The sequence below is a fragment of the Prionailurus bengalensis genome, chromosome E2, assembly GCF_016509475.1.
Source record: "Prionailurus bengalensis isolate Pbe53 chromosome E2, Fcat_Pben_1.1_paternal_pri, whole genome shotgun sequence".
Classification (NCBI taxonomy): Eukaryota; Metazoa; Chordata; class Mammalia; order Carnivora; family Felidae; genus Prionailurus; species Prionailurus bengalensis.
In genome coordinates this window covers 20,411,240-20,438,332 of record NC_057352.1, presented here as the reverse complement: position 1 = coordinate 20,438,332, position 27,093 = coordinate 20,411,240, and the positions used below count along the sequence as shown (strand labels likewise).

Genomic DNA, 27,093 nt, shown 5'->3' with positions numbered 1-27,093 from the left:
TTGAGGAGGGCAGTTAGCATGATCAGATGTCCGTTTTAAAAGAACGCCTCTGGCTGCCTGGTGGAGAACAGACCTAGATGAAGAGCAAGACTGGAAACAGAGAAATAGCGAGGAGCTGCTGCAGCGGTCCAGACAAATGCTGGAAACCGGGGTGGAGGCGGAAACAGCAGCCAGAAGATATGTTTGGTGGGTGGAATCTATGGAACTTGGCTGATGGGTGTGCGCGGTGGGGAGTGGAGGGAGGAATCTTAAGAACGACTTCCCATTGGGGGATTTTCAGTAGTAGAGTAGGTCTGTGCCGGCAGGAGTGCTCCCAGACACCGGAGCAAAAGTTGCATGGGATACAAGGCGACTCCGGTCTGACTGAGGCCGACCCTGGGATAGAGGATGCTTTCGAACACAAAAAAATCAGGGCTTCTCGAAAGGAAAACCATTTCCTTTAGTGCTGCTACCTGGCTTCAACCTCAGGCCAATCGCAAGCCGTTCCCTCTTAACTCCAAGCTCCCGGGGTCTACTTACAAACTGGCTCTTGCGGCCTCTGCGAAACCCCAGGAGCATCCTTGCTGCGGGGAGGGGCCGGACCAGGGCTGGATGGACGTGCAGATACCTTCACAATCGAGGGCCGCTCCCTAGAACTTGTGCCCCTCCCGCGGGCCTAGCCTCAGACGCTATTTCTACGCAATGCACTTTGCAACAACGTCATCCTCCATTGGCTTTGCTTTCTCTTCGACCAATCATAGCCAAGGTTACTCCGCACCCGTCGCTCTTGGCAACCAGTCGTCCCCGTTCAAACGCTCTCCGGGGTGGAAACAGTGCGTAGTCCGTTCTCTTATTGGTCGGATCAGATGTCGATCTTTGACGCCATAGCTTATCCGACGCCGTGGGAGGCGGAGGGCGGGCAGGATGAAAAACTGGTCCGCTCACCGAAGGGAACCCGGAAGTGGCGCGCCGCAAGTAAAGGTGCCGGATCCTCTGGCTGTGGTTGAGGTGGGGTCTAGCTGGGCTCGGCCCCCGCCCAGGACCGGACTGAGGAGCCACCACCCAGACGGAGCGGGGGTATCAGGACCCAGCAGGTGACGGGATTGAGGGAGGCGGCTACCAAGACAGGAATCTCCTAGGTTTTAGATTTTAGGAAATAATCCAGTCTTTTAAAGAACAGTGCAGATGGGCTCCTGCCAAAGAGGTCCCGGCTTTCAGTGGAACGTGGGGCCGTGTGCAGGAAAGCCAGCTCAAATTCCGTCTTCTGTTTGTTTTGTTTTGTTTTGTTTTGTTTTGTTTTGTTTTGTTTTGTTTTGTTTTGTTTTGTTTTTATCAGATCGAGACAGCCGATGGCTAGGAACGCGCCTGAGGGCACAGGTCCCATGCACGTGCCTTTTGGGCATATTGTGGCCAACACGAAATGGCGCGGATCGAAGCTCCTGCAGGGGATGCAAGGTCGGTGGGCTGCCCTGTGCAAAAGCCCTCTTCTAAACTTTTAAAAAACGTCCTACCTACTGTCGCCTTTCGCCCAGCGCTCACGGAAGTCATTTTTCTTGTCTATGTTCTAAGGGAAAATTAAAATCGTTTTTGAGGATGGCCTGACACCGGTAGATTTTTACGTGTCAAGCAGATCTTGCATTCTTTATGTCACCGAAGCTGATTTGGTGGCAGGAAATGGCTACAGAAAGAGGCTTGTTCAGGTTAGAAATGTAAGTACTGAATGGAAGAAGCTGAAATTGAAAATTGACTTCCACCTGCCTCCCCCACCCCCCTCCTTTGGAATAATTTATATAAAACCATTGGCCATTCCAAGCACTCTTGGACTGGGAGTTTTCTTAAACTCCCAAGGTAGTTTTGTTACACAGTGGTTTACTGTTTTTTTCTTCCTCTGAAGTCCAGTAATCTTCAAGGGATCGTGATCGTTGAGAAAACGCAGATGAGTGAACAGTACTTCTCGGCCATACAGAAGTTTACTGTGCTGGACCTTGGGATGGTGTTGCTTCCAGTGACCAGCCAGATGGAAGCGTCATGCCTTATTATCCAGTTAGTAAGTACTGATTCCCACTCTGCAGGAACGCTGCCTTACAGACTATCACCTGACCTTCCTGGATCTTTTACTCTAGGTGCTGCACTTGTTACGGTTGCCATCCATCAATCCAGTCTAAAGGAATCCTTATTCACCCTTGGTCAACTGCAGCCAGAAGCACATGATCCTTTTTTTTTTTTTTTTCTTTCTTTTTTTTTAAGCCTGGTTCTCCATTGTCCTCCCTGATTATTCAGCTTGGCTGTACTATTTCGACTTGGCTGTGCTTTAGAATTTCCTGGGAAGCTTTTAATGTTTATTTATTTTTTGAGAGACAGAATCCGAAGCGGACTCTGTGCTGACTGCAGAGAGCCCTATGCAGGGCTTGAACTCACAAACTGTGAGATCATGACCTGAGCCGAAGTCCCACGCGTAACCGAGCCACCCAGGCGCCCAAGAATTTCCTGGGAAACTTAAAAAAAAATGTTTTTTTTTAACATTTATTTATTTTTGATAGTGCACGCAGAGAGAGAGGGAGACACTGCAGGCTCCCAGCTTTTGGCAGACAGCATGATGGATGTGCTCAACCCATGAACGTGAGATCATGACCTGAGCCAAAGTCAGACATTTAACCAACTGAGCCACCCAGGCACTCCTCCTGGGAAAGTTTTTAAAAACAGTGATACATGAGCCTTACTTCAGACCAATTAAAAATCCGAATGTCAGGGTGGGTCCTGAGCATCAATTTTTATTGGGTCATTGATTTTATTTTTTATTTTTAATTTTTTATTTTTTTTAATTTTTTTTTTTCAACGTTTATTTATTTTTGGGTCATTGATTTTAAATTTCCCTTTTGATGTGTAGCCAGGGTTGAGAACCGAATTGAAATAATGTAGGCAGCCCCGGGTAGTTCACAGAGCCCTCTTCCATCTGTGCCACATGCCCTCCTTCATTGTTCTTCCCTTGATGGGATGCTATTGTCTGCCTTCCTGTATCCATTGCTAACTGAAGACTGGGTTTCTTCTTTGACAGACAAGATTTCTCCCGGTCCTGTATCAAGCAGGTCCAGTTTAGGTTTAATTTAATCCCATACAACTGAATCGTTTATTAGTGAACGATAGAAAGATGTTTGAGCTCCTCAACAGTATATTTTCATTGCTAAGCATTCTGAAAGTTTAAGTTTTTTAATTTAATTTTTTTTTAAATTTACATCCAAATTAGTTAGCATATAGTGCAACAATGATTTCAGGAGTAGATTCCTTAATGTGCCTTACCCATTTAGTTCATCCCCCCTCCCACAACCCCTCCAGGAACCCTCTGTTTGTTCTCCATATTTAAGTCTCTTCTGTTTTGTCCCCCTCCCTGTTTTTATAGTACTTTTGTTTCCCTTCCCTTATGTTCATCTGTTTGGTCTCTTAAAGTCCTCATATGAGTGAAGTCACATATTTGTCTTTCTCTGACTAATTTCACTTAGCATAATACTCTCCAGTTCCATCCATGTAGTTGCAAATGGCAAGATTTCATTCTTTTTGATTGCCAAGTAAAACTCCAGTGTGTGTGTGTGTGTGTGTGTGTGTGTGTGTGTGTGTGTGTGTGTAAACACACCTTCCATTGTCCATCATCCATTGATGGACATTTGGGCTCTTTCCATACTTTGGCTATTGTCGATAGTGCTGCTATAAACATGGGGGTGCATGTGTCCCCCCTGTATCCCGTGGATAAATACCTAGGAAACAGCACACCTGTATCCCGTGGATAAATACCTAGTAGTGCAATTGCTGGGTCATAGGGTAGTTCTATTTTTAGTTTTTTGAGGAATGTCCATACTGTTTTCCAGAGTGGCTGCACCAACAACATCTGTTGTTCCCGAGTTGTTAATGTTAGCCATTCTGACAGGTGTAAGGTGCTGTCTCATTGTGGTTTTGATTTGTATTTCCCTGATGATGTGTGATGTTGAGCATTTTTTCACATGTCGGTTGGCCATCGGGATGTCTTCTTTGGAGAAGTGTCTATTCATGTCTTTTGCCCATTTCTTCACTGGGTTATTTGTTTTTTGGGTGTTGAGTTTGATAAGTTCTTTATAGATTTTGGATACTAACCCTTTATCTGATATGTCATTTGCAGGTATCTTCTCCCATTCTTTTGGTTGCCTTTTAGTTTTGCTGATTGTTTCCTTTGCTGTGCGGAAACTTTTTATTTTGATGAGGTCCCAGTAGTTCATTTTTGCTTTTGTTTCCCTTGCCTTTGGAGACGTGTTGAGTAAGAAGTTGCTGCAGCCAAGATCAAAGAGGTTTTTGCCTGCTTTCTCCTCAAGGATTTTGATGGCTTCCTGTCTTACATTGAGCTCTTTCATCCATTTTGAGTTTATTTTTGTGTATGGTGTAAGAAAGTGGTCCAGGTTCATTCTTCTGCATGTCGCTGTCCAGTTTTCCCAGCACAACTTGCTGAAGAGACAAAATGGAATAAAGACAGCTTTATTCCATTGGATATTCCATTGGATATTCTGCTTTGTCAAAGATTAGGTGCCATATGTTTGTGGGTCCATATCAGGGTTCACTATTCTGTTCCATTGATCCAAGTGTCTGTTCTTGTGCCAGTACCATACTGTCTTGATGATTACAGCTTTGTAGTATAGGTTGAAGTCCAGGATTGTGATGCCTCCTACTTTGGTTTTCTTTTTCAAGATTGCTTTGGCTATTTGGGGTCTTTTCTGGTTCCATACAAATTTTAGGATTATTTGTTCTAGCTCTGTGAAGAATGCTGGTGTTATTTTGATAGGGATTGCATTGAATATGTAGATTGCTTTGGGTAGTATCGACATTTTAACAATATTTATTCTTCCTATCCAGGAGCATGGAATCTTTTTCCATTTTTTTGTGTCTTCTTCAGTTTCTTTCATAAGCTTTCTATAGTTTTCAGTGTATAGATTTTTCACCTCTTTGGTTACATTTATTCCTAGGTATTTTATGTTTTTGGTGCAATTGTAAATGGGATTGATTCCTTGATTTCTCTTTCTGTTGCTTCATTGTTGGTGAATAGGAATGCAACTGATTTCTGTGCATTGATTTTATATATCCTGCAACTTTGCTGAATTCATGAATCAGTTCTAGCAGTTTTTTGGTGGAAAATTTTGGGTTTTCCATATAGAGTATCATGTCATCTGCAAAGGGTGAAAGTTTGACTTCATCCTGGCTGATTTGGGTGCCTTTTATTTCTTTGTGTTGTCTGATTGCAGAGGCTAAGACTTCCAATACTATGTTGAATAACAGTGGCTAGAGTGGACATCCCTGTCTTGTTCCTGACCTTAGGGGGAAAGTTCTCAGTTTTTCCCCATTGAGGATGATATTAGCATTGGGTCGTTCATATATGAACTCAAGGTATGATCTTTCTATCCCTGCTTTCTTGAGGGTTTTTATCAACAAAGGATGCTGTATTTTGTCAAATGCTTTCTCTGCATCTATTGAGAGGATCGTATGGTTCTTGTCCTTTCTTTTACTGATGTGATGAATCATGTGAATTGTTTTGCAGATACTGAACCAGCCCTGCATCCCAGGTATAAATCCCAGTTGCTCGTGGTGAATAATTTTTTTAATGTATTATTGGATGCAGTTGGCTAATATCTTGTTGAGGATTTTTGTATCCATGTTCATCAGGGAAATTGGTCTGTAGTTCTCCTTTTTAGTGGGGTCTCAGTCTGGTTTTGGAATCAAGGTAATGCTGGCCTCATAGAAAGAGTTTGGAAGTTTTCCTTCCATTTCTATTTTTTGGAACAGCTTCAAGAGAATAAGTGTTAACTCTTTCTTGTTTGGTAGAATTCCCCTGGGAAGCCATCTGGCCCTAGACTCTTGTTTTTTGGGAGATTTTTGGTTACTAATTCAATTTCTTTCCTGGTTATGGGTCTGTTCAAATTTTCTATTTCTTCCTGTTTCAGTTTTGGTAGTGTATATGTCTCTAGGAATTTGTCCATTTCTTCCAGAATGCCCATTTTATTGGCATATAATTGCTCATAATATCCTCTTACTATTGTTTTTATTTCTGCTGTGTTGGTTGTGATCTCTCCTCTTTCATTCTTGATTTTATTTGGGTCCTTTCCTTTTTCTTTTTGATCAAACTGGCTACTGGTTTATCAATTTTGTTAATTCTTTCAGAGAACCAGCTTCTGGTTTCATTGATCTGTTTTACTGTTTTTTTGGTTTTGATAGCATTAATTTCTGCTCTAACCTTTATTATTTCCTGTTTTCTGCTGGTTTGGTTTTTATTTGCTGTTCTTTTTCCAGTTCTTTAAGGCATAAGGTTAGGTTGTATATCTGAGGTCTTTCTTCCTTCTTTAGGAAGGCCTGGATTGCTATTTCTCATATGACTGCCTTTCCTGCGTCCCAGAAGTTTTGGGTTGTGGTGTTATCATTTTCACTGGCTTCCATGAACTTTTTAATTTCCTCTTTAACTTCTTGGTTGGCCCATTCATTCTTTAGTAGGATGTTCTTTAGTCTCCAGTATTTGTTACCTTTCCAAATTTTTTCTTGTGGTTGATTTCAAGTTTCATAGCGTTGTGGTCTGAAAATATGCTCGGTATGATCTCGATCTTTTTGTACTTGCTGAGGGCTGATTTGTGTCCCAGTATATGTGGTCTATTCTGGAGAACGTTCCATGTGCACTGGAGAAGAATATATATTCTGCTGCTTTAGGATGAAATGTTCTGAATATATCCGTTAAGTCCATCTGGTCCAGTGTGTCACTCAAAACCATTGGTTCCTTGTTGACTTTTTGATTAGATGATCTGTCCATTGCTGTGAGTTGGGTGTTGAAGTCTCCTACCATTATGGTATTACTATCGATGAGTTTCGTTATGTTTGTGATTAATTGATTTATATATTTGGGTGCTTCCACATTTGGTGCATAAATGTTTGCAATTGTTAGGTTTTCTTGGTGGATAGACCCCTTAATTATGATATAATGCCCTTCTTCATCACTTGATACAGTCTTTATTTGAAAGTCTAGATTGTCTTGATAGAAGTATGGCTACTCTGGCTTTCTTTTGTTGACCATTAGCATGATAGATAGATCTCCAGCCCCTTACTTTCAATCTGAAGGTGTCTTTAGGTCTAAAGTGGGTCTCTTGTAAACAGCAGAGATGGATCTTGTTTTCTTATGCATTCTGTTACCCTATGTCTTTTGATTGGAGCATTGAGTCCATTGATGTTTAGAGTGAGTACTGCTGAATTCTGTGGTTCAGGCTGTGCAGATTGTTCTGTTAATCCTCAGATCAGTTTTCTAGGTGTGCAGGATGGTTTAGTGTTGGTCTGGCTGTATTTCATGGACGCAAGACATACAAAAAACTTCCCATGCTGTTCTGCCATCTTGGCTCCTCCCCCTGAAAGTTTAAATTTTAATAAATTTTTATCTCTTACTCCTTTGTGTACTCAATATGGTTTATTTTTCAGTAATTTTTCTGGGGCGCCTGGGTCGCTCAGTCGGTTAAGTATCAGACTCGATTTCAGCTCAGGTCATGATCTCATGGTTCATGAGTTCAAGCCCCGTGTCAAGCTTTGTGCTGGCAGTGTGGACCCTGCTTGGGATTCTCTCTCTCCTTCTCTTGTTGTCCCCTCCCCTGCTTGTGTTCTTTCTCTCTCTCTCAAAAAAAAAAAATTTGCAAAAATAATAATCTTTTATGTCTGAAAAATTAGATTTGTGGTATATGAAAACATTTGTAGTGGTAAGTCAAACTGTACCAAATGGAAAAAAAGTAAAACTAAATTTCTGTCAACCTTTAAGAGAACTGCCAGTCCTCTAGAGGGTGCTCACATGCTTTTCCTTTACTTTCCGATTAGGTTCAAGAACAAACCAAAGAGCCCAGTAAGAACCCTTTCCTCAGTAAGAAACGGACTCTGATGCCTGCGCTATCCCTCCTTCGAACTGTGCAGCAGATCCCAGGAGTTGGAAAAGTTAAAGCCCCTCTTCTGCTTCAGAAGTTCCCAAGTATCCAGCAACTCAGTAATGCTTCCATCAGGGAATTAGAACCAGTGGTTGGACAGGCAGTGGCACAGCACATTCATGCCTTCTTCACACAGCCCAGGTGACGGCTCTTCCCGCAGCCAGGAGCTACAGCGTCTTGTTTTCTTTGCATATTTAAAAGTTGAGAACAAAGAAATCTCCTTTCACTGCAACTAATGAAAGATGAGGTGAGGCCTGAATGGAAGCTGCCAGTTGCCCTGCCCTGTTCTCTGGGTTCAGGCGTTTAAGATAGTGGAGTTAGTGGGCTCTAGGTAGCACGGCTCTCATCCTGCTAGTGAAAGAGGGCCCATTGGGGGGCCCATTGGCTGGCTCACGGGTAGAGCATGCCAATCCTGATCTCAGGGTTGTGAGTTCGAGTCCCACGTTGGATATAGAGAGTACTTAAAAATAAAGTCTTTAAAAAAAGAGAGAGAGAGCGAGAGAGCCCATGGGGATCTTCCTAAAAGAGTTTAAATTGGGATTCTCAAATTCAGCAAAAAGCCAGCCTGGGCAGATTTTAACATATGACCTTGATCTTGTCTAGCATGGAAAAGTCTAATCAAGTTTCAGAAGGTAGAAGTGACCTTCTAAAGGAAACAAACCTACAATGAAGCACTATGCTGTGTACTATAAGCCTCTTGTTCCTGGTGACAGGCCCAGTGTTCTTCCAGTCTAGTCTTAATATCACTATGTTTTGAGGGTGCTGCCAGTGTAAACAAACAGTTGTACTGCCTTTTTTTTCCTTCCTTTCCCCTCCCTCCCACCCTCCTTCCCCCTTCCTGGTAGCTACAGTTTGTTTATAGCCACGGAGCATGCCTTCTGAACACAGCCTGGAGTTTGGAAGTCCCTTTTAAAGATAAAAAGCCAGTGTGTATGAGAGGGGTAAAGAATGTGTTTGCAAATGTATAGCCCAACAGTGGGAAGATACAAAGGAAAATGGCAGGGGCAGATGCATCCAGAGAGGAGAGCTAGTGGTGGGGATCAAAAGCTACAATCAGCCACTCAAAAAATAAATGCAATTAAAGATGCACATATGTTTTCAAAGATGCTGAGATAACCTGAAAGCTCCCTAAATCCTGTTTTGTGGTGTCAGTCATTATTTTAAAAAAAAAGACGAACAACAGGAAAGTTTTGTGCATTAGGGTAGAAACCGTTTGAAAGAGGAGTGAAATATAAGTGGGAAAAAATTTAAAAAACATTAATTCAGGCAAATGAATATGTTTATTTAAATATTTATACAAAAATGGCCCTAACAGCAGTGGACAGATACGCTTTCCCAAATGTGGTTGCTTCCCTTTTGATATTGCACACTAGAAAATATTTAAGTTCTTATTAATTCTCAAAAATAGATTTCAATGCTTTTTTTTTTTTTTTTTTTTTAGCTATAGAACTTAAACTATGTCAACCGTGAATCTTACTAGAATCACGGTATCATCCAACTTGTGAGCAAGAGAGATAGACGGGTAAAAACAAGTCAAACAGAGATTTAAACTAGAATCATTTACACCTTTACCTGATAAAATGTTTCCAACCCATCTTAGACTCTTAAAATATACAATTATGTACTTCCTACTTTAAACAAACAGAAAAATGTTTTGAGTATCAAACAGTATATCGTCTACCTTGTAGATAGCATCCCCGTCTAACACTGCTACCGTGTTAGCAGCTGGTTAATGACATCAAACTAGAAGCAACAATGCTCCCAGATTGTGCGGTTTGTTTTTGTCTAGTAAGTTGTGACAAATTTGGCACTAGACTTTATCTGGAAATAGCATTCATATTACATAGAAATAGTCATAAAATCTTGTCGTTTCAGATTCACAAATTCCCCTCAAGAAGCAGTTGTTTGGAACACTTCTGAGTTATATTACCTTAGTCAATCATTATAATCCCTTGACCTGCCTTAATTGGGGGGGGGTCATCTGAATTCTGAGTTAAGGAATGATCTATTACCTAAGCCTGGACACGATGACAAGTAGGACAGCAACAGAGGTAACCCCCTTTAATTCAGATAGTAACAACAAGCTGTAACTGTAGCCATTAAAAATAGCCATATTTTCAACGCTGTTCTATTTACAATACTTTATATAATAAATAACTTGCAGCAATACGGTGACACCCCCCCCCCCCGAAATTTCTAGAGGTTTCTTGTGACTTGCATTCACGAAGACCTACCAGTTGTAAGTTTACCCAGTGAGAAAAGGAGATTTGCGAATATTGAGACACTTTCTATTGTGGCACAAATAGGAAGGCGTGGTCAGCACCAGAGACGTTGGCGTTTGGAGCCTGAACGTTTCTGTTTGCTCACGTTAGTACAGAGAACTATCCGAGTTGAGAAGGCTGAAGGGCGAGGGGAGCTTCTTCTTGACCTGAGGCCTCGCAACCCCAACCGACGGGAGGCACAAGGTGCTGGCTGACTTCTGTCTGTTCTTGTTGGTGCCCCAACTCAAAAAAGAAAGCTTCTTCGAGATTTTCTTGGTTTTATCAGTTTTGTCATCATCGTCTATGGCTAAGCAGATCATAGAGTAGGTTTTCTGCATGCCCACAGAGTATGTCGCACACTTATTATGCTGCGCATAGGAAAGAAGAAAAATGGTGTTAGAAATCCTCCAGACAGCTGCTAAACAACTGATGGCAAAATTCTGCTCTTACGGCATCTTCTCGGCAATTAAGCTGATGTAATTCTGAAACCCAGGTGACTAACACTTACATAGGATTAGGTTCTTAAAAACAGGAACAATTTATTTTTATTTTTTCAACATTTATTCATTTTTGAGAGATGGAGAGAGACAGAGCGTGAGTGGGGCAGGGGCAAAGAGAGAGGAGGCACAGAATCCGAAGCAGGCTCCAGGTTCTGAGCTGTCAGCACCGAGCCCAACGCGGGGCTTGAGTACACAAACTGTGCGATCATGACCTGAGCTGAAGTCGGACGCTCAACCGACTGAGCCACCCAGGTACCCCAAAACAAGGACAACTCTTAAGGAATAGACTCACTAGTAGTAACTTAGGCGAGGGACCACTACTCACTTTTTAAGGTTCTTACTCTACTTGTAAAAGTAATACATGCTTATGGCCAACAATATGAAAATGTATATACCGAACAGAAGGTATCCCTCCTACCTTGGCTTCCAGGCCTCTCCCCTGAAGTAACCACTATTTCTGTTATTCTTTTAGAGATAATGTACATATACAGGTATTGTGTGCACATACTAGTGACCATTGTCCTTCCTTAAAAGGAATACATGACCCACCGGTCTGCCTCTTGCTTTCTTCACCTAATGAACACTGGACTTCAGTCCATGCTAGTCAGTGTAAACCAACTCCGTTCTCTTGACCATCTAGAATCCATGGTGAAGATGCTAATTAGCTTTTCCCCCTATCTTTTAAACTGATGAAATAAATATACATAACAGAAAACTGACCATTTTAACCACATTAAAGGGTACAGTTTGGTGGCACGGAGCACATTCACACGGTCGTTCAGCCATCCCCACCAACCGTCTCCAGAACCCTTTCATCTTCCCCAGTTGAAACTCTGTACCCAGAAGCACTACTGTTAACTTTTAAAAGATTGCGCAGGGCTCACTTAAGACATCTGAAGATCCTTGCTTTCTGTAACCTTCCATGCAGGTTATCACCTGCTTCGAAGGTCTGCCTGACATTGAGGTTGCTAAGTTCAAGTGTTTACTGAACATCTACTATGTTCCAGGCCCTGGGATCAGGCCTGTAAATATACATACAACATATCTAAAGTGGTGGGGTACGCTGTTCATAATAGAAATCGGGATTGGAGAGATGGGATGATAAAGAAGGGTATTCACTCTGGAGTCTGGCTCCTTTGGATAAAGATGCCTCTTATCTATAAAACTGCCATTTAATCCCTCCATACTCTACAAGACATACACACCACACGCTGTTTTTAATGAAAACCAATAACAAACCGTCCTGGATGTAGATGTGATGCCTGCAAACATTTTTCAACTTTAACCTGCTTAGAGTCCATTTTCCATCTTTACAACCACTGCCTTACAGATTCCCTCTATCCTCTGCCATAGTTCAACCAACAAATGCCAAGTCTAGTGAAACTCTACCCTCTGCCTCCCCCAGGCCTGCACTCAAATGGCTGCACGTTACTGGGGAACAGCCACCGAGCCAGCTGGCTTCCCTTGGCGTTCTAACCCTGTCCCCAAGCCCCTACTGGGCACCTCAGTCCCTGGCACTCCTACATTATCCTAGCAATTTCGTTCCTTCTGGAGGTCTCCTGACGCCCCACACACGTCCTCCTGATACTGCGTTACCTTAATAGCATCTGCCCCTGAAGACCAGTTCTGTGCGCCTGATCTCCCCCGCCCTCTGGGTGTGCCTTCCTTCCTGCACTCCTGCCTCCTGGCACACAGGCTTGCTGTGTTATCTATATACACCTACACCACCACCGCCTTTGAAAAGCTTCCCTCTTTCCTATGTTCCCCTCCCAGATTGCACCCCAATGTCTGCCCCCTTTCTGCCATTCCCTTTTTGTCTTGGCCTCCAGCAGCATGCTCCCCACTGCCCATCCCAAATGTTCCTGGGCACCCCCCTGACTCACACCATTAACGGAGCCCAGTCTGAAACCACTGCACCCGTCCCACTTTATACCAATGAGGAAACAGTCCCAAGGAGGGTAGTAACCTGCCGAAGGCCACACAGCTGGTTAGTAGCAGACGGAGCCTGATTCCAGGGCTGGGGTCTCTGCTACATCAGTAGTATTCCAAATAACGCTCCACGGAGGAGTGCTGGGGGTCCCCACAATTCAGAGAGTGGGGGAGCAGGTCACCAGTCCAACCAGGGCATGGGCTTTATTGCTCTCATTATCTGGTTGTGTTTGAAGCAAAAGCAATTAAAAACAGCGCTCAGTTGCTATTGTCTAAGGCCTTGCGGGTGAAAAGAATAACTCTATCACGGTTATTAAACACCTATTGTGAATGGAAATGCATCCCATGCTGGCACTGCCCCCCACCCCCACCCCATTTTCCTGCAGCTCAGAACCATTCCCTGAGGCCTAAGGTCAGTCATTCCACTGGCAGTAAAGCCAGAAGTCCATTCCAGCACGTCTGAGTCTCGAATCCTTGCTTTTCTACTCCGACCTCAGCACTTTCATGGGCCTGGTTCAGTTATAGGATGGAAAGATAAGCCCTTCTCCTTGTACAGCTACGTCTTGTGCTGTGCAACTCCCCACCACCATCACGACATCTCTGGTCCTGAGCCCAGCTCTTTTATTTATCCTTCTTTTGGACAAACTTCTTTTGTTTCTGGTTGGGACCCTGATCCCTTGTCCTGCAATTCTATGGATCTGCCCCTAAAAAACTCCATTTCTCATGATCCCTTCTCTAAGATGCTCACTGAGTCCCTCGACTTCATCTTCTTTCATTTTTAAATGGAGACATAATTCACGTACCATAAAATTCACCACTTTAACACCATTCTGTGGTTTTGAGCATATTCAGGGTTGTGGAACCACCGTGGGGTTTCAGAACGTGTCCTCGCCCTCCAGAAAGCAACCCTGTACCCATCAGTAGTTATTCCCCATTCCCTGACACCCAACCCCTGGCAACCGCTAGTCTACATTGTGTTTCTGTGGATTAGCCTGTTCTGGACGTTTCTTATCAAAGGAATCACAGAATCCATTCACTCTCCAGCCCTCTCTAATCAGAGTTCTGTTGCCATCTCTCCATGAAAAGTGTCCTTTTGTCCCGCTGCCAAGTAATAATAGACACAGCTCCGCCTCCCTCCCTCTCCACCTCTTAACTGTATCCTACACAACCAACCGTTCTCTCCTTGATTCCAGAAACTTCTTTATCCTATCTCTCCGAATGCTCCCTCGCAACTTCCTTTGCTCCCACTTGTCTTCTAACTGACCTCCAGATGCCTGCGGTGTCTCGTGGATTAGTCCTTGACCCTCAGACCCTCGTGGGCAATTCCATTTAGTCTCTGAACGGCTTTAAATATCATCTCTATGTTGGTGATTCTCAGATATTTCTAGGTCTGACTTTTCTCCCTTGCGCTGAAGATTTGAACATCCAGCCGCCTACCTCACATCTACATTTGACATGTGAAACATTCAAGGTACATCTCTTTGTTTTCTCTCTTCTCTACCTCCCTCGCCCCTGGCCCCCGTTCCCCATCACTACGAAAAAATGGTGCCTTTGTTCAAGCCCCAAACTGAGCGGTTCCTTTCCACGAGGCTTTCTACACAGATCATCTACAAATCCCTGTCAGCTCTACCTGCAAAGCTACATCTCAGGGGCACGCACCTCCCTCCACCTCTGTCGTCACCCACCCTAGTGTAAGGTGCTCACGTCGCTGGCCCGCACACGTGCTACAGCCAGCTTCCGCTGCGGCCACCCTCCAGGCAACCAGATGTCCTTCTCAAATACACATCAGTCCCTTTCTTGAGAGGCTCACTGGCTTCCAAACTCCCACCACTGCCAGTGGGGCCCTGCCTCCCTCCCATCTCATTTCCTGCCACTCCCTCCCTTGTTACCACGTTCCAGCTGAGAGGCCTTCTTTCTGTTCCTCTAGCAGAAGCCTCTTCCTGCTACAGGGACTCTGCACCTGTCGATCCCCCTGCCCAGAATGCTCCTCTCGCGCCTCCTCAAATGGCTGGCTCATCCCTGTCACTCACGACTCTGTGCAAGCCCTGCCTAGAGGAGCCTCTCCCCGCCTCCAATCGTTCTGTCGCGATACACAGTTTATTTTCTGTACCACACTTGTCAAAAATCACAACCACTTATTTGCTTATTTAGGGCCAGCATTCTGGGGGCGGGGACCTCATCAGCCTGGTTTACCTGGAGCTCCAACACCTAGGAAGGGCCTGCACACAGGATGCCCTGCCAACACCTGAAGAACGAACCCTGTCATAGAGGGAAGAGTCAAAGGCCCATAATTAAATGTGACCAAGTGTGGAAGAGAATGTACACGGTTCCTCCCGCTGAGGGAGCACGAAGGCTATAACTGCACACGTGAATGTGCACAGGCATCAAGCACTTCCCAAGATCTCACGGGGAACAGCCAGCACTGCCTCTGACGTGTGGGGAGGGACTTCCACACATCGTCTCGCGCCCTTCTGTAGCATTTGAGTATTTTTTTTTTTTTTTTACCATAAGTACATATGACTTTTGTAACAAATAACTTAATCAGAAAAATAAGTGGTTCTTTTATGTACACATTTTTTTAGTTTTCCAGCGATCTCTGGCCCAGGGTGTCTGGGGCAGGTCACCGATGCAGGCAGGCGGTGGCGGGTCTGCTGACACAGCTGGGGCTGGACTCACACCAACCCCACTCTGCGCTGCTGTTTCCTGTCGGGGTGTGAGCACTCACCATGGACGAGGTGAAGTCCAGGAGGCTCACGACCTTCATCTCCACGTCGTCCTTGCCCTTGCCCTTCAACAGTTTCATGACCTCACTCACGGTCAGCCACTTGCAATCCACGTCTCGAATGGACACAATATAATCCCCTTCCTTGGCTCCTGCCAGCTACACACAGCAGGATTTAAATGAAGGTCAGTGTTCTGTTCATTCCAACCCCTGGATCGGTTCCCAAGTGCATTAACAAAACAGATATTTGCATAAGTCTGCTTCAAGACAGCATGCATGAATCCGTTGCTCTCTAGGCGAGTAAGACCCATGAGAGGCCTTTCACACGGTCCGTCTTTTTACAGAGAGGAACCCTAAATTCATTCATACACCCAGATATATTTGTTCGGGCAGCTTTCTTTCTTTTTGACCTGTTTGACTGCTTGCAAAGATACCAGTAAGTTTTGCTCCCCATCTACGGTGGCACACACTTACCGCAGCAGAGCAGTAAGGGTCCAGGAAGTGGACTTGAACTGGGGAGTTTCCTCTCAAGGTGAACCCCAAATCCCCTTCTTCTGCAGTGAAGTGAATGCTGCGAGGAGGTGTCCATTTCTTGTTCGCCGAAAACACCGACAGGGGGCCCTGCGGAACAGCATCGTTAGGTGCAGGATCCGAAGGCTGAATCAAGCACTTGAAAGCTGAGGGGCTCCTGGCTGGCTCAGTTGGTTAAGCGTCCGACTCTCGATTTCTGCTCAGGTCATGATCTCGCGGTTTGTGAGTTCGAGCCCCATGTCAGGCTCTGGGCTGAGCGCACGGAGCCTACTTGGGATTCTCTCTCTCCCTCTCTCTGTCCCTCCCCGTTTGCTCACACACTCACACTCTCTTTCATTAAAAAAAATGAAAGCTACAGGAAATGTCACCTTGTTGTCCTTGCAGATGTCACCTGGCCTTGCTCAGAGACTAATGACAGCATCTGGGATAATACATGCTACAGCAGTCACACAGGAACATCCAACTGCCATTTTCTCTAAAATATCCAATATATTTTAAGAAAATGTTCTTTAAAATTTTTTTTTTAACATTTATTTATTTTTGAGACAGAGAGAGACACAGCATGAACGGGGGAGGGTCAGAGAGAGAGGGAGACACAGAATCTGAAACAGGTTCCAGGCTCTGAGCTGTCAGCACAGAGCCTGACGCGGGGCTTGAACTCATGGACCACGAGATCATGACCTGAGCCAAAGTCGGATGCTTAACCAACTGAGCCACCCAGGCACCCCTAAAGAAAATGTTCTTTGAAAAGTCATCTTATGGGCACCTGGGTGGTTCGGCTGGTTAACTGTTTGACTTATGCTCAGGTCATGATCTTGAGGCTTATGAGTTTGAGCCCTGTGTCGGGCTCTGTGCCTGCTTCGGATTCTGTGTCTCCCTCTTTCTCTGTCCTTCCCCTGCTGGCACTGTCTCTGTCTCTCTCTAAAAAAAATAAACATTAAAAAAAAATTTTTTTTTTAAAGTCATCTTAACAAAAACTATATAAAATCTCCAATTAAAAAAAGTATAGTTACCTAAAAATAGCCTTTTCTATACTTGCGGCCTATATGAGCTGTCCCCTTGAGTCATCACAGAATAAGCATTCAACATACCAGCTTTTGGAAGAAGTCTGTTGCTGTCACCTTGGAGAACTGTGGCAATATAATTTCAACCTCTTGCTCAGTCTTAGCTGGAAAAGAACATTAGAAGTGAAAGCGTAAATGTTTCTATAATTGAAAGTTATCCTTGAAAACTCAGGTCTAAGTCTTCTCTCTGAAGGGAAGAGGGAGCAAACCTTTCTCCTAGTCACCTGGCCTTCCTCTTGGTCTAGACAAGTGGTACAGAAGAGGGACTGACTGTCTGTCAACCCCCTGGCCCAGTGTCAGCTGCACCTTCCATCCGGGCACCTACTGTGAGCCATACCTCACTCTGGGGCTGGGACAGACCAGTGACAATCAAGACACATCCCCTGCCTTCGAGGAGTGTGTTTATATTCTAGCGGACTTCCTTTGGCACTCGGGAAACCCGACCGAAAAGTAGTCTACATTTCAGGGGTGGCCGTTACAGAAGGAAGGACCCAGCACAGAGTCCCGGGTGAGATGAGCTTCTTCCTTTCATCATTAATGTGGGATATGAGGATTTCAGGGGGACGTCGGTTTGCCCGGTTGCGTCCACTGATAGCATAAATCTCCACCGTCACATTCATGGGACGCTCACGCCAACTCTTATCATGAGGCTAGGCAGTTCCTGACAAAGGATCCCAGAGCAGGCCAAGAAAACATGAAGAGCAGTATACAAAGAAAACCTGGGGAAGAAGCCTGGCCCTGCCGAGACAGAACACGCCCCTCTATTCACAAGATGGCCCTGTGGCTTCTTACAAAGTGCCTGACTCAGTGTCGGGCTCGGATGGGGTGCTCATCTACTCCCAGAGTGGCACCACCAGCCTTGGGCGGCCTCCCCAGGAGCCGCGCTCCCCCACTCCCTCCGTGGAGGTGATGTCTCTACTTCCTGGCCACGCAGTACACTGTGTGGACACGGGGGCCAAGGAGGGAGCCAGTGTCCATGAAGGAGAATCACAGGGCACCATGCCTGCTTCCACCTGCCAGCCTGGTCACCCGGGGCAAAGACTCTGATTTCCCTAAGCCTTTACTGCCTCATCTTTAAGATGAGGGCAACACCAGTGCCTCCCTAAAGAGTTGGAGGAAGAGTTGAATGAGATTCCGTATATATAGGGTGCTCACTGTTGTGCCTGGCAGACCTCAAGTGCTCAGCAGGTACTAGCCAGCATTACCACAGACAAGCCCGGGCTCCAGCTTGCGCAGGGCTCCGTCTCTCAGGAACTGGTCCCGGAAATTGGAGTGGAACTTTAACAGACTAGGAACAGAGGTGTAGGAAGTGGGGTGGAAGGAAGTATGGACAAAGGAGGTTCTCTCGATTGGGCCACCTCCCCCCAACTCCTCGAAAGACCCTGTCATCCCTTCACCGTCAACTCACCTCTCAGAGGGGCCTCCCAACCCCCGCCTCCTGGGGCAGAACCGACAACCACCCCCTCTCCCCCGCCCCAAGGGCAGCAACGACTGTCCAAAACACCTCCATCCTCCTGAGCCCAGGATGGCAATGAATCCCTCCAAAATGCTCAGAAAGTGTTGGCGGTGTGTGATCTCACTTGAACTCACAGAAGCAGAGAGAGAACCGTGGGTGACAGTGGAGGCAAGGTGGGGAGTGAGGTAACGTTGGTCCGAGTGTCCAAACGCCCCGTCCCGCGAGATGAGGAGGTTTTAGAGATCTAACACACAGCAGGGGGACTAGAGCTAGCACTATACTGTATACTCGAAATTTGCTGGCAGGACAGATCTTCAGTGTTCTTACCACACACACCCACGCACACGATAAACTAGGTTTTGAAGCATTTTCACTGTCAAGGTAAAAATTTTCCCCACATCCCCTGATTCCACTATATTTACTTCTCATTTCATAATGAGAATGATTTGTTGTCCTACAAAAAGAATGAGAGAAAATGTTGGCGTGGCTAAAGGATGTAGCGACCAGGAAAGAGCAAGCATAGGAAAGGGAATACGGAAGCCTTTGGCTTTAAAACCATGGAGCCGGAGGTAGAAGACACAGCAAAGGGCACTCCCAGAAGGCAGAGGGCCTGTGGGGCGTGGGGTGTAGCAAAAACACCAAGGCGAAGGTAGTTTCCGAAGTCTCCTGACCACAGGGGACGGCTGGAACCCCGGGGAGCTTGTGCGACTTTAAGGAAAGGCATCTGGATGAGGCAAAGCAGGGAGAGCAGACTCTCAAGAATGCCTGAGGGGTGGGTGGGATTGGGCAAGAACAGTCAGCCAAGGGGGTCGTGAAGGAGATGAAGACAAGCCAGGCAGCTGGGCGCCCGGACACCAAGGGGCACCAAGGGGCAGAAAGGAGTCACATGCTACAACGACCATAAAGAAGGCCCCGCGCTGCGTGAGCAGCAGATAACTCCAGGGTGAGAGCAGTACCCAGCATACAGCAGGGTCTGCCCCAGCCTTCCAGGATGAGCAGACACAGGCCATGCCCCCGGAGAAACGGGCTCCCGGGCCACTCACAGATAATGTCAGGGGCATCCATCAAGTTCAGCAGCTCATCGTCCTCTTGGTGCTGAGCGTACTTGAGCCGGGAGCGCTGGTGCGCTGCGGACAGCACCTCCTGGAGCACGTCAATGTGGCGTAGTTTCTTGCACAAGCTGGCCTCCCTCACAGACTCCTCGTGGTGGGCAATGGCTCTGCGCAGGTGGGACTTGCCTGCCGACAGAAAAGCACCCCCCGTGACATCAGCGTCCCAAAGTGCAGTGTGAATGTGTCAGGGAGAGCCAAAGTGCCCCAGAAAGGTGGACCTTCTCTTTTCTGAAGGATCTGCCTGGACGGCTCACTCAGGTCTATAAAACATCCATTGAGCAAATAGTTACCACGTGTTCTAGGCGGTAGAGATAAAGCAGCAGACAAAAACTAGCCTCTGTCGTCATGGAGTTTATGTGCTAGTGGTTGAAGAGAGATCACTAAGGAGCAAAGAAACAGGCAGGGGACCATGTGGCAATGAGGTTATGGAGAAAAATGAAGCAGGGCAGGTAGCAGATACAGCAAAAGAAGACCGGGAACAAAGAGTTGCTCTTCTCTGATGGGTGATCTGGGAAGGCCTTTCTGAAGGTACCTTTTTTAGTTTTACTTTTGAATGTTTATTTATTTTTGAGAGCCAGAAACAGACTGCGAGTGGGGGAGGGGCAGAGAGAGACAGACGGAGACACAGAATCTGAAGCAGGCTCCAGGCTCTGAGCTGTCAGCACAGAGCCTGACTCGGGGCTCGAACTCACAGACCGTGAGATCATGACCTGAGCTGAAGTCAGTCGCTTAACCGACTGAGCCACCCAGGCGCCCCGAAGGTGACTTCTGAGTAGAGCCCCGAAGGAGGCAAGGGAGCAGCCATAGGATATCACAGGAAAGCACTCCTGAAAGCAGGAACAGCAAGTGCAAAGGCCCTGGGGAAGACTAAACCTATTATGTGTTCAAGGGTAACAAGGAGCTTGAGGGTATGGCCGGAGGGAGAGGGCCAGAGCAAAAGGCAGGAACTATGAGGCCAGAGACAACAGGGGTCAGACCATGTCCAGCCTTACCAGTGCAGGGTGAAGGCTTCTGCCCCTACTCTGGGTGAGATGGGAGCCCATGAGGGTATGAACAGAGGCCTCACGTGAACTGACTACGAAGGAGCAAAGGGAAAGCAGGGGGACCAGTTATGAGCCCTTTGGGTCTCTATTTCCTCAACTGTAAAGTGGACCATACCTACGTCACAGGGTTGTGTGAGGCTGAAGGGAGTCGATGTCTGTTAAGTAAGCACATCATACGTGTGGCTTGGACCAGGGTGGTAGCTGAGAAGTGGTCAGATCTGGGACGTGTTTTCTAGGGAGAGTCAACAGGATCTGCCAATCAGATGTGGGATGAGAAAGAAAACCGGAGGCAGAAGGTGAGCCCCAGGTTTCTGGCCTGTGCACTTAGAAGGCTGGAGTTGCCATCGAGGAGATGAGACGAGGGCAGGTCTGGGGTAGGAGAGGAATTCAGCTTCACACGTGAAAAGAGATCTTCACTCTGAGACTTGGCAGGGACCAAACTAGGACGATTCATCACCAGTTCTTAGGTGTGACAGAAGAAAGTTAACAGACACGTCCCTCTACATTTGGATGACCCAGGGCCAGCCCTGGACCTCTAGGGCTCTGGAAGATGGTCACAGCTCTGGCCTGGGCCCTCACAGAACCTGCGAGAACACGGTTCCAGAAGCCTGTTGAGTCTTCAGAATGTGCCTCATGATAACTGATCCACAGCGGCCACGACGACTCAGGATGCCCTGCTCTCTGAGCCCTGCCCCGGGGACCTGTCCGGGGCCCTGTGAGCAGGACAGGCGACACATACCCAGCAGTTGGCGCTGGTGACCGTTCTTCAGCGTGGCCAAGGGCGTCAGTCCCTCCGGCATGTGGTCATAGAGCTGGGACAGGCACTTCTCCTGATGGTCCTCGTCTGCGCCAGGCTTCACTGCAATGGAAGCCACAGGGTAAATCCCTTCTTGACACAGACGCGGCCACAGACTCTGGAGACGGTGCCGAAGACCCCTTAGGGAGATCTCTCTCAACCACGTCTCCAGTCTTCCTTCTCCAGTTTTACAAGGCCCTTGGGACGATAGGTCTTTCTGCCCCTGGCACACCCTTGGCTACTTTGCGTACCCGGGGCCAGGCACACTCTTGGGGCTCATGGTTTGGCTCTGGGTCCCCAACTCCTCCAACTCCCCCACCTCACGGAACCTTCTAGCGTAGCCCCGCCTCAGACCTCTGGTGGCCTCCACGCCTGCACCCTCCCTGGCACGTGTCCCCTCTCTAGCCTCACCACCTCAACACTTCCGGCCTCCCTTCCACAGCTCAGCTAGTGTTCTTGCTCTGGCTGTCCTTTTCCTCCTGGCTCAGCCGCAAAAGTCTTCCTCAGAGTTCAAAGGGCAACTCAAACGTCACCACCTCTGAGAAGCCTTCCGTGACCTCACCAAGGAGTCCAACTGCTGCCTCATTTGTGTTTCTACCGCAATTACCAAAGTGTCGTTCTTTCTATTGGTTTACGTGACTTATCCCGTCTAATAGACTCTATATTAACACTGGCAGTAGCAGCTACCAATTCCCGAGCGTCCACTAGATATGAGGGACTATTTAGCTTTGCACACAGGCACCTGGTTTTCACAGGTGCCCTCTGAGATAGGTTTTTTCATATCCCCATTTTATAGGTGAGAAAACTGAGGCACAGAAAATTAAGGAAATTAACTAAGACCACACAGCTAGTAAATGGCAGGTTGTGACAGGAACCCAGGCAGTGTGGCTCCAGAGGTGGTCCTTTTCATTACTTTGGAGGGCTACTTTGATTGGAAGTAATGACAACAGAAGTCCCATCTGACCTCAGATCAGAGCCAAGACTAGGGTGAGGACAGCAAGACACCTTGCTTGGGCTAAAAATGTAAGAGGGCACCCAAAACTCATCAATCAGAACACATGATAGTTTAATGCAATTTTTTAAATATCAAAATTAATGCTAAAAAATGCATGATGAAGAAACATCAAAATTCCTCTTTGCCTCAGTTTCCAGTGTAGCTCAGCACAGCATTGTTATTGATCTGTAGTCTCTATTTAAAATATGGATCACCATTGGGGCACCTAGGTGGCTCAGTCAGTTAAGTGTCTGACTTCAGCTCAGGTCATGATCTCACGGTCTGTGAGTTCGAGCCCCACTTCGGGCTCAGTGCTGACGGCTCAGAGCCTGGAGCCCTGCCTCAGATTCTGTGTCTCCCTCTCTCTCTCTGTCCCTCCCCCACTCAAACTCTGTGTCTCTCTCTCAAAAATAAACATTAAAAAAAATAAAGAAAATTTGGATCACCACGGATTATATGTTTTTTTGCATTAGTTTTGATTCATTTAAATGTTTATTCATTTTGCGGGAGAGAGAGAGAGAATCCCCCTTGTGAGCAGGGGAGGGGCAGAGAGAGAGGGAGAGGATCCCAAGCAGGCTCCCTGCTGTCAGCGCAGAGCCCGACATGGGGCTCGATCTCACAAACCGTGAGATCACGATCTGAGCCAAAATCAAGAGTCCGACACTTAACCAACTGAGCCACTCAGGTGCTCTGGTTTTGATTCATTCAAAATATCACATCCAGGAAGGCAGCTGCAGCAGCGAAATCGCGGAGACCGTGGTGGACACTGGGCGGCTGATCACCAAGCCCCAGAACCTGAATGATGCCTACGGGCCGCCCAGCAACTTCTCGAGATCGATGTGAGCAACCCGCAGACGGTGGGGGTCGGCCAGGGCCGCTTCACCACCTACGACATCAGGGTCAAGATAAATCTGCCTATTTTCAAGCTGAAGGAATCTACTATTAGAAGATACAGTGACTTTGAGTGGCTGCAAAGTGAATTAGAAAGAGAGCACAAGGTTGTAGTTCCCCCGCTGCCTGGAAAAGCATTTTTGCGTCAGCTTCCTTTCGGAGGAGATGATGGAATATTTGATGATAATTTTATTGAAGAAAGGAAGCGGGGGCTGGGGCAGTTTATAAACAAGCTCGCTGGTCATCCTCTAGCACAGAATGAACGTTGTCTTCACATGTTTTTACAGGACGAAATTATAGATGAAGGCTATACTCCATCTAAAACAAGACATGCCCGAAATTTGGTGAGAAGGGGCAACAAAACACAAACAAAACAACTTTCCGTGACTATTAATGATTCGTGTGCACCAGCGAAGAGGTTCTATCTAACTTTTAGCACGCTGCACGGAAACGGGTATAACATGCCTTCAGTATACTAACATGCATATGCTCAGTTTTGTTTTGTTTGGTTTTGGCAGTTGACAAGAAGTTAATTTGCTTTAGTGAAAATCCCTTGTTCCAGCCTTTCTGGCTCTTTCTTGCTGTTTTCATGTGGTACACACTATAACCCCACAAACCTGTTACTCCAGCATAATCTGCAGAATCCTAACTAAAGTTGCTGACTTCGTCTTATCTGCGCAGTTTTTGTGTCCTGTTTGCTTCTTGAATCTGATTGACTAGAATATTTCTCTTACCCCTTTTTAATATGTGGTGTCACTTGTCCTAATTTATGGTTAGAAGCACTACCCCGTTGGTTTCCAGTCCCCTATGTGTGAGAGCCACACTTGTGTGCGGAAAGTATCTCCCTTCAGGCTTGTAATACCCTTCACATGGAAGATCAGTGAGGGAAATCTTTATATTCTGTACAAAAACAAAATCCAATTTATAGACTAAAATCATTTGTCTAAAAATTTAAGTTGTTTTCAAGTAAAAATAAAAATGCATTTCTGATATGCACTGAAAATAAAATAAAATAAAATATCACATCCAAAGGTCATCTTGAATACTGAGCTTGGGGGCATCCCCTTGGATGCGGTGCCCAGGGGAGTGTTTCCCTGATGTTAACCCTGGGCTCACCTCCAGGGGAAAAGTCCTCTCCTAGGAGCTGTCTGCTCCATCTCAGGCAGAACCGCACAACCCCTCTTCCTCCACAACGGGAACGTACAGCCCCTAATCCCACACGGGCCCCCAGGCTGTGAGCGTCTCCAGAGAGGCAGGCAGCTCTCGCTCAGCTCACAATGTCCCAGAAGCACAACCCAGACCAAAGCCCAGAGCCTCCAAGCCCACAAGCCTTACACTGGTGATCAATGAGAAGCGTGGCTACAAAGTAGTGGGCCAGGGCTCCGTAGTGGTGGGCCTTCACACAGGCCAGGCTGGCCCAGGAGTAGGGGATGTTCTCCTTCACCGGTGCCTGGCTCATGGCCGCATGCAGCTGCCGATAGACTTCCCCGACCTGAAACAGAAGGAACGCTGGGAACAGGGAGCCTGGCACAGGGGTGCTCACGCACCCAGGGTGCAGAAAAAGAGCCCTTTCTTCTACGGAGCGGCCCTGCTGGAGGCCGCTCCAGAATCTGGGAGCAGCTCCAAGGGTGCCTCGTTCTTTCGGTGTCATAGTTAACAGGGAGATCAGGCAACTGTCATTATGATGGTTTTTAGGCTAAGCTGCAGATGGAATCAGTGATCCGTAAATAAAACGCCACACTTGCCAAGAAAATGCAAGCCAGCGCTCTGGCCAGGGCGGGCACGCTGCCCAGGTCACGGGCAAGCTGCCGTGGGCTTGTTCCCCCGCTGCTTCTAGGGGGCCCACACCAGCACATCCTGCCCACCCCCAGAAGTCACGGGAACCTGGACGCCTTACCTTGGCAGCCTCCTGAGCCACCTTCACCAGCATGAAGAACTCGTTCCGGATCCCAGGAAGGCAGATTTTCTCAAACACGTTTTCCTGGGCTTGTGCAAGCATCATTTTGACCAGCACACTGAGCATGGCAGGACTCATGTCATAACTCGGAGTATGAGTGAACGTCTCTTTCAGATGATTTAAAACCCCTGTGAATTGGAAATTTTTTTTTCACATTAGTTGGGGATACTACTCTCCCCGGTATCTGGGAGCATCTTAAAAAATCTGATTCTCGGGGCGCCTGGGTGGCGCAGTCGGTTAAGCGTCCGACTTCAGCCAGGTCATGATCTCGCGGTCCGTGAGTTCGAGCCCCGCGTCAGGCTCTGGGCTGATGGCTCGGAGCCTGGAGCCTGTTTCCGATTCTGTGTCTCCCTCTCTCTCTGCCCCTCCCCCGTTCATGCTCTGTCTCTCTCTGTCCCAAAAATAAATAAACGTTGAAAAAAAAAAAAAAATCTGATTCTCAGGGCGCCTGGGTGGCTCAGTCAGTTAAGTGTCCGACTTCGGCTCAGGTCATGATCTCATGGCTTGTGAGTTCGAGCCCCGCGTTGGGCTCTGGGCTGACAGCTCAGAGCCTGGAGCCTGTGTCGGATTCTGTGTCTCCCTCTCTCTGCCCCTCCCCTGTTCACACTCTGTCTCTGTCTCTCTCAAAAATGAAAATAAAACGTTAAAAAAAAATCTGAGTCTCGATCATGGTAAGATCTAGCAATTCTACTCCTAGGTACATACCCTGAAGAAGTGAAAGCAGGAATGGAAACCGATACTTAGACACCCACATTCATGGAAGCATTAGTCATAACAGCCAAAAGGTAGAAACTAACCCAAATGTCCATCGACATATGGTCTAACAAAATGTGCCGTATACCTACGATGGAATAGTTTTCAGCCTTAAAAAGGAAGGAAATTCTGACACATGCTAAAACATGGACGAAGACGTTACGCTACGTAAAATAAACCCATCACAAGGACAAACACTGTGTGATTCTGTGAGATGAGGTATCTGGAAGAGTCAAATTCAGAGAGACAGAGACTAGCATGCTGGTTGCCAGGGGCTGGGGGCAGAAGGGAATAGACAGTATTTAATGGGGACAGAGTTTCAGTTTGGGCAGATGACAAAGTCCTGGCGACAGAACCGTTGCACAACAGTGTGAATGTACTTAATGCCAATGAACTGAACACTTAAAATTGGCTGCCAACGGTCATTTTTCTCTTGTATGTTTTACCACGATTTAAAAAATCGGATCCTTTTCCAAAACATTTACCTCTGCATCAAGCAAGGAAACCAGCCTCCCCCCTGTTTGTTCCTGTCTCACCCGGGACAATTGTGAGAAATTCCATACATGACCAGGCATTTAATGGAGGTGAAAGCAGAAAGCAGGCAGGATGACGGGAGGGCTCTCGGACGGACACGCTCACACGGAACACCTGGGTCATTACAAAACTCAGGGCTTTTCCCCAGGACCTCAGGAAAGATCGACTCCCCCACTCCAATGGGAATGTTCCCGCTGTAGCCCTTAGCTGACTTTTTTATAGGTTGGAAAATTAACTGTCACAGCCTTCACTGACAATCAACCCCGGGCTGAAATAAAATCCCTGACATGAATCCCATCTGACTGGTTCCTCTGGTTTTGTTGCAAAGCATAAGCTGCCCTGTGGATGATGGCAATGGCTGCAGGCTATTTGCTCCTTTCTGGGTCTGCTCCCACTCTGTTCTTGTGCTTAATGTTGTCTATACTGCTGTAATCTTAGAGATGGGTCACCAAGCACACCTGCTTTAGGTTCCTCAGAAAGAAAATGAGCCCAGGAAAGGTCTGACAGTGAAAGAAATCCGCTCCCACACGGAATCTTAGCGCGTCGTTTTATCCCAAGGGATCTGTCATTTTAACAGAAGCAGTTTCACGATCAGCCAAAATGGCAAAGGCCTGCA

At 46.7% G+C, this 27,093-nt stretch overlaps 4 protein-coding genes across 7 annotated transcripts in view; 2 read left to right on the top strand and 2 right to left on the bottom strand.

The window, feature by feature from the left end:
* CEP89 (centrosomal protein 89) overlaps window positions 1-680 on the bottom strand; it is a 73,256-nt gene extending 72,576 nt beyond the window's left edge. For 2 of the 3 annotated variants that reach the window (XM_043599086.1, XM_043599088.1), the window contains exon 1: window positions 520-662. In XM_043599086.1, coding sequence (XP_043455021.1) covers window positions 520-558 — 39 coding nt within the window. In that variant the 5' untranslated portion in view covers window positions 559-662. Of the gene's footprint in view, window positions 1-519 lie in introns of all 3 variants that reach the window. The other variant, XM_043599087.1, reaches the window with a different exon arrangement.
* A 223-nt stretch (window positions 681-903) lies between these two features.
* On the top strand, window positions 904-8,726 carry FAAP24 (FA core complex associated protein 24). 2 transcript variants are annotated; one of them, XM_043599090.1, is made up of 5 exons: window positions 904-1,073; window positions 1,316-1,434; window positions 1,549-1,688; window positions 1,874-2,026; window positions 7,831-8,726. In XM_043599090.1, exons 1-5 carry the CDS (start codon window positions 904-906, stop codon window positions 8,077-8,079), a joined length of 831 nt encoding a protein of 276 aa, XP_043455025.1. In that variant the 3' UTR covers window positions 8,080-8,726. The 2 variants fall into 2 exon arrangements, with proteins under 2 accessions (XP_043455025.1, XP_043455026.1); XM_043599091.1 differs by lacking the exon at window positions 1,549-1,688 and having other exon boundaries at window positions 909-1,073.
* Window positions 8,727-9,195: 469 nt separating this feature from the next.
* The window catches only part of RHPN2 (rhophilin Rho GTPase binding protein 2), a 60,757-nt gene continuing 42,859 nt past the window's right edge, over window positions 9,196-27,093 (bottom strand). The window contains 8 exon segments of the mRNA XM_043599089.1: window positions 9,196-10,563; window positions 15,350-15,505; window positions 15,821-15,967; window positions 16,969-17,045; window positions 19,441-19,635; window positions 21,292-21,411; window positions 24,569-24,725; window positions 25,131-25,318. Coding sequence (XP_043455024.1) covers window positions 10,303-10,563; window positions 15,350-15,505; window positions 15,821-15,967; window positions 16,969-17,045; window positions 19,441-19,635; window positions 21,292-21,411; window positions 24,569-24,725; window positions 25,131-25,318 — 1,301 coding nt within the window. The 3' untranslated portion in view covers window positions 9,196-10,302.
* On the top strand, window positions 22,059-24,229 carry LOC122495190 (sorting nexin-3-like). Its single transcript, XM_043600952.1, is given in 3 exon segments — window positions 22,059-22,103; window positions 23,066-23,168; window positions 23,171-24,229. Coding segments are annotated over 3 exon segments (690 nt in total). The 3' UTR covers window positions 23,713-24,229.

What these genes read in the sequence shown, in the direction of transcription:
- FAAP24 (XM_043599090.1), top strand. Translation starts at nt 904, where the DNA reads ATGAAAAACTGGTCCGCTCACCGAAGGGAACCCGGAAGTGGCGCGCCG. An exon ending in GGCTTGTTCAGGTTAGAAAT is followed by an intron (nt 1,689 to 1,873) that starts GTAAGTACTGAA and finishes CTTCCTCTGAAG; the next exon opens with TCCAGTAATCTTCAAGGGAT. An exon ending in CATGCCTTATTATCCAGTTA is followed by an intron (nt 2,027 to 7,830) that starts GTAAGTACTGAT and finishes CTTTCCGATTAG; the next exon opens with GTTCAAGAACAAACCAAAGA.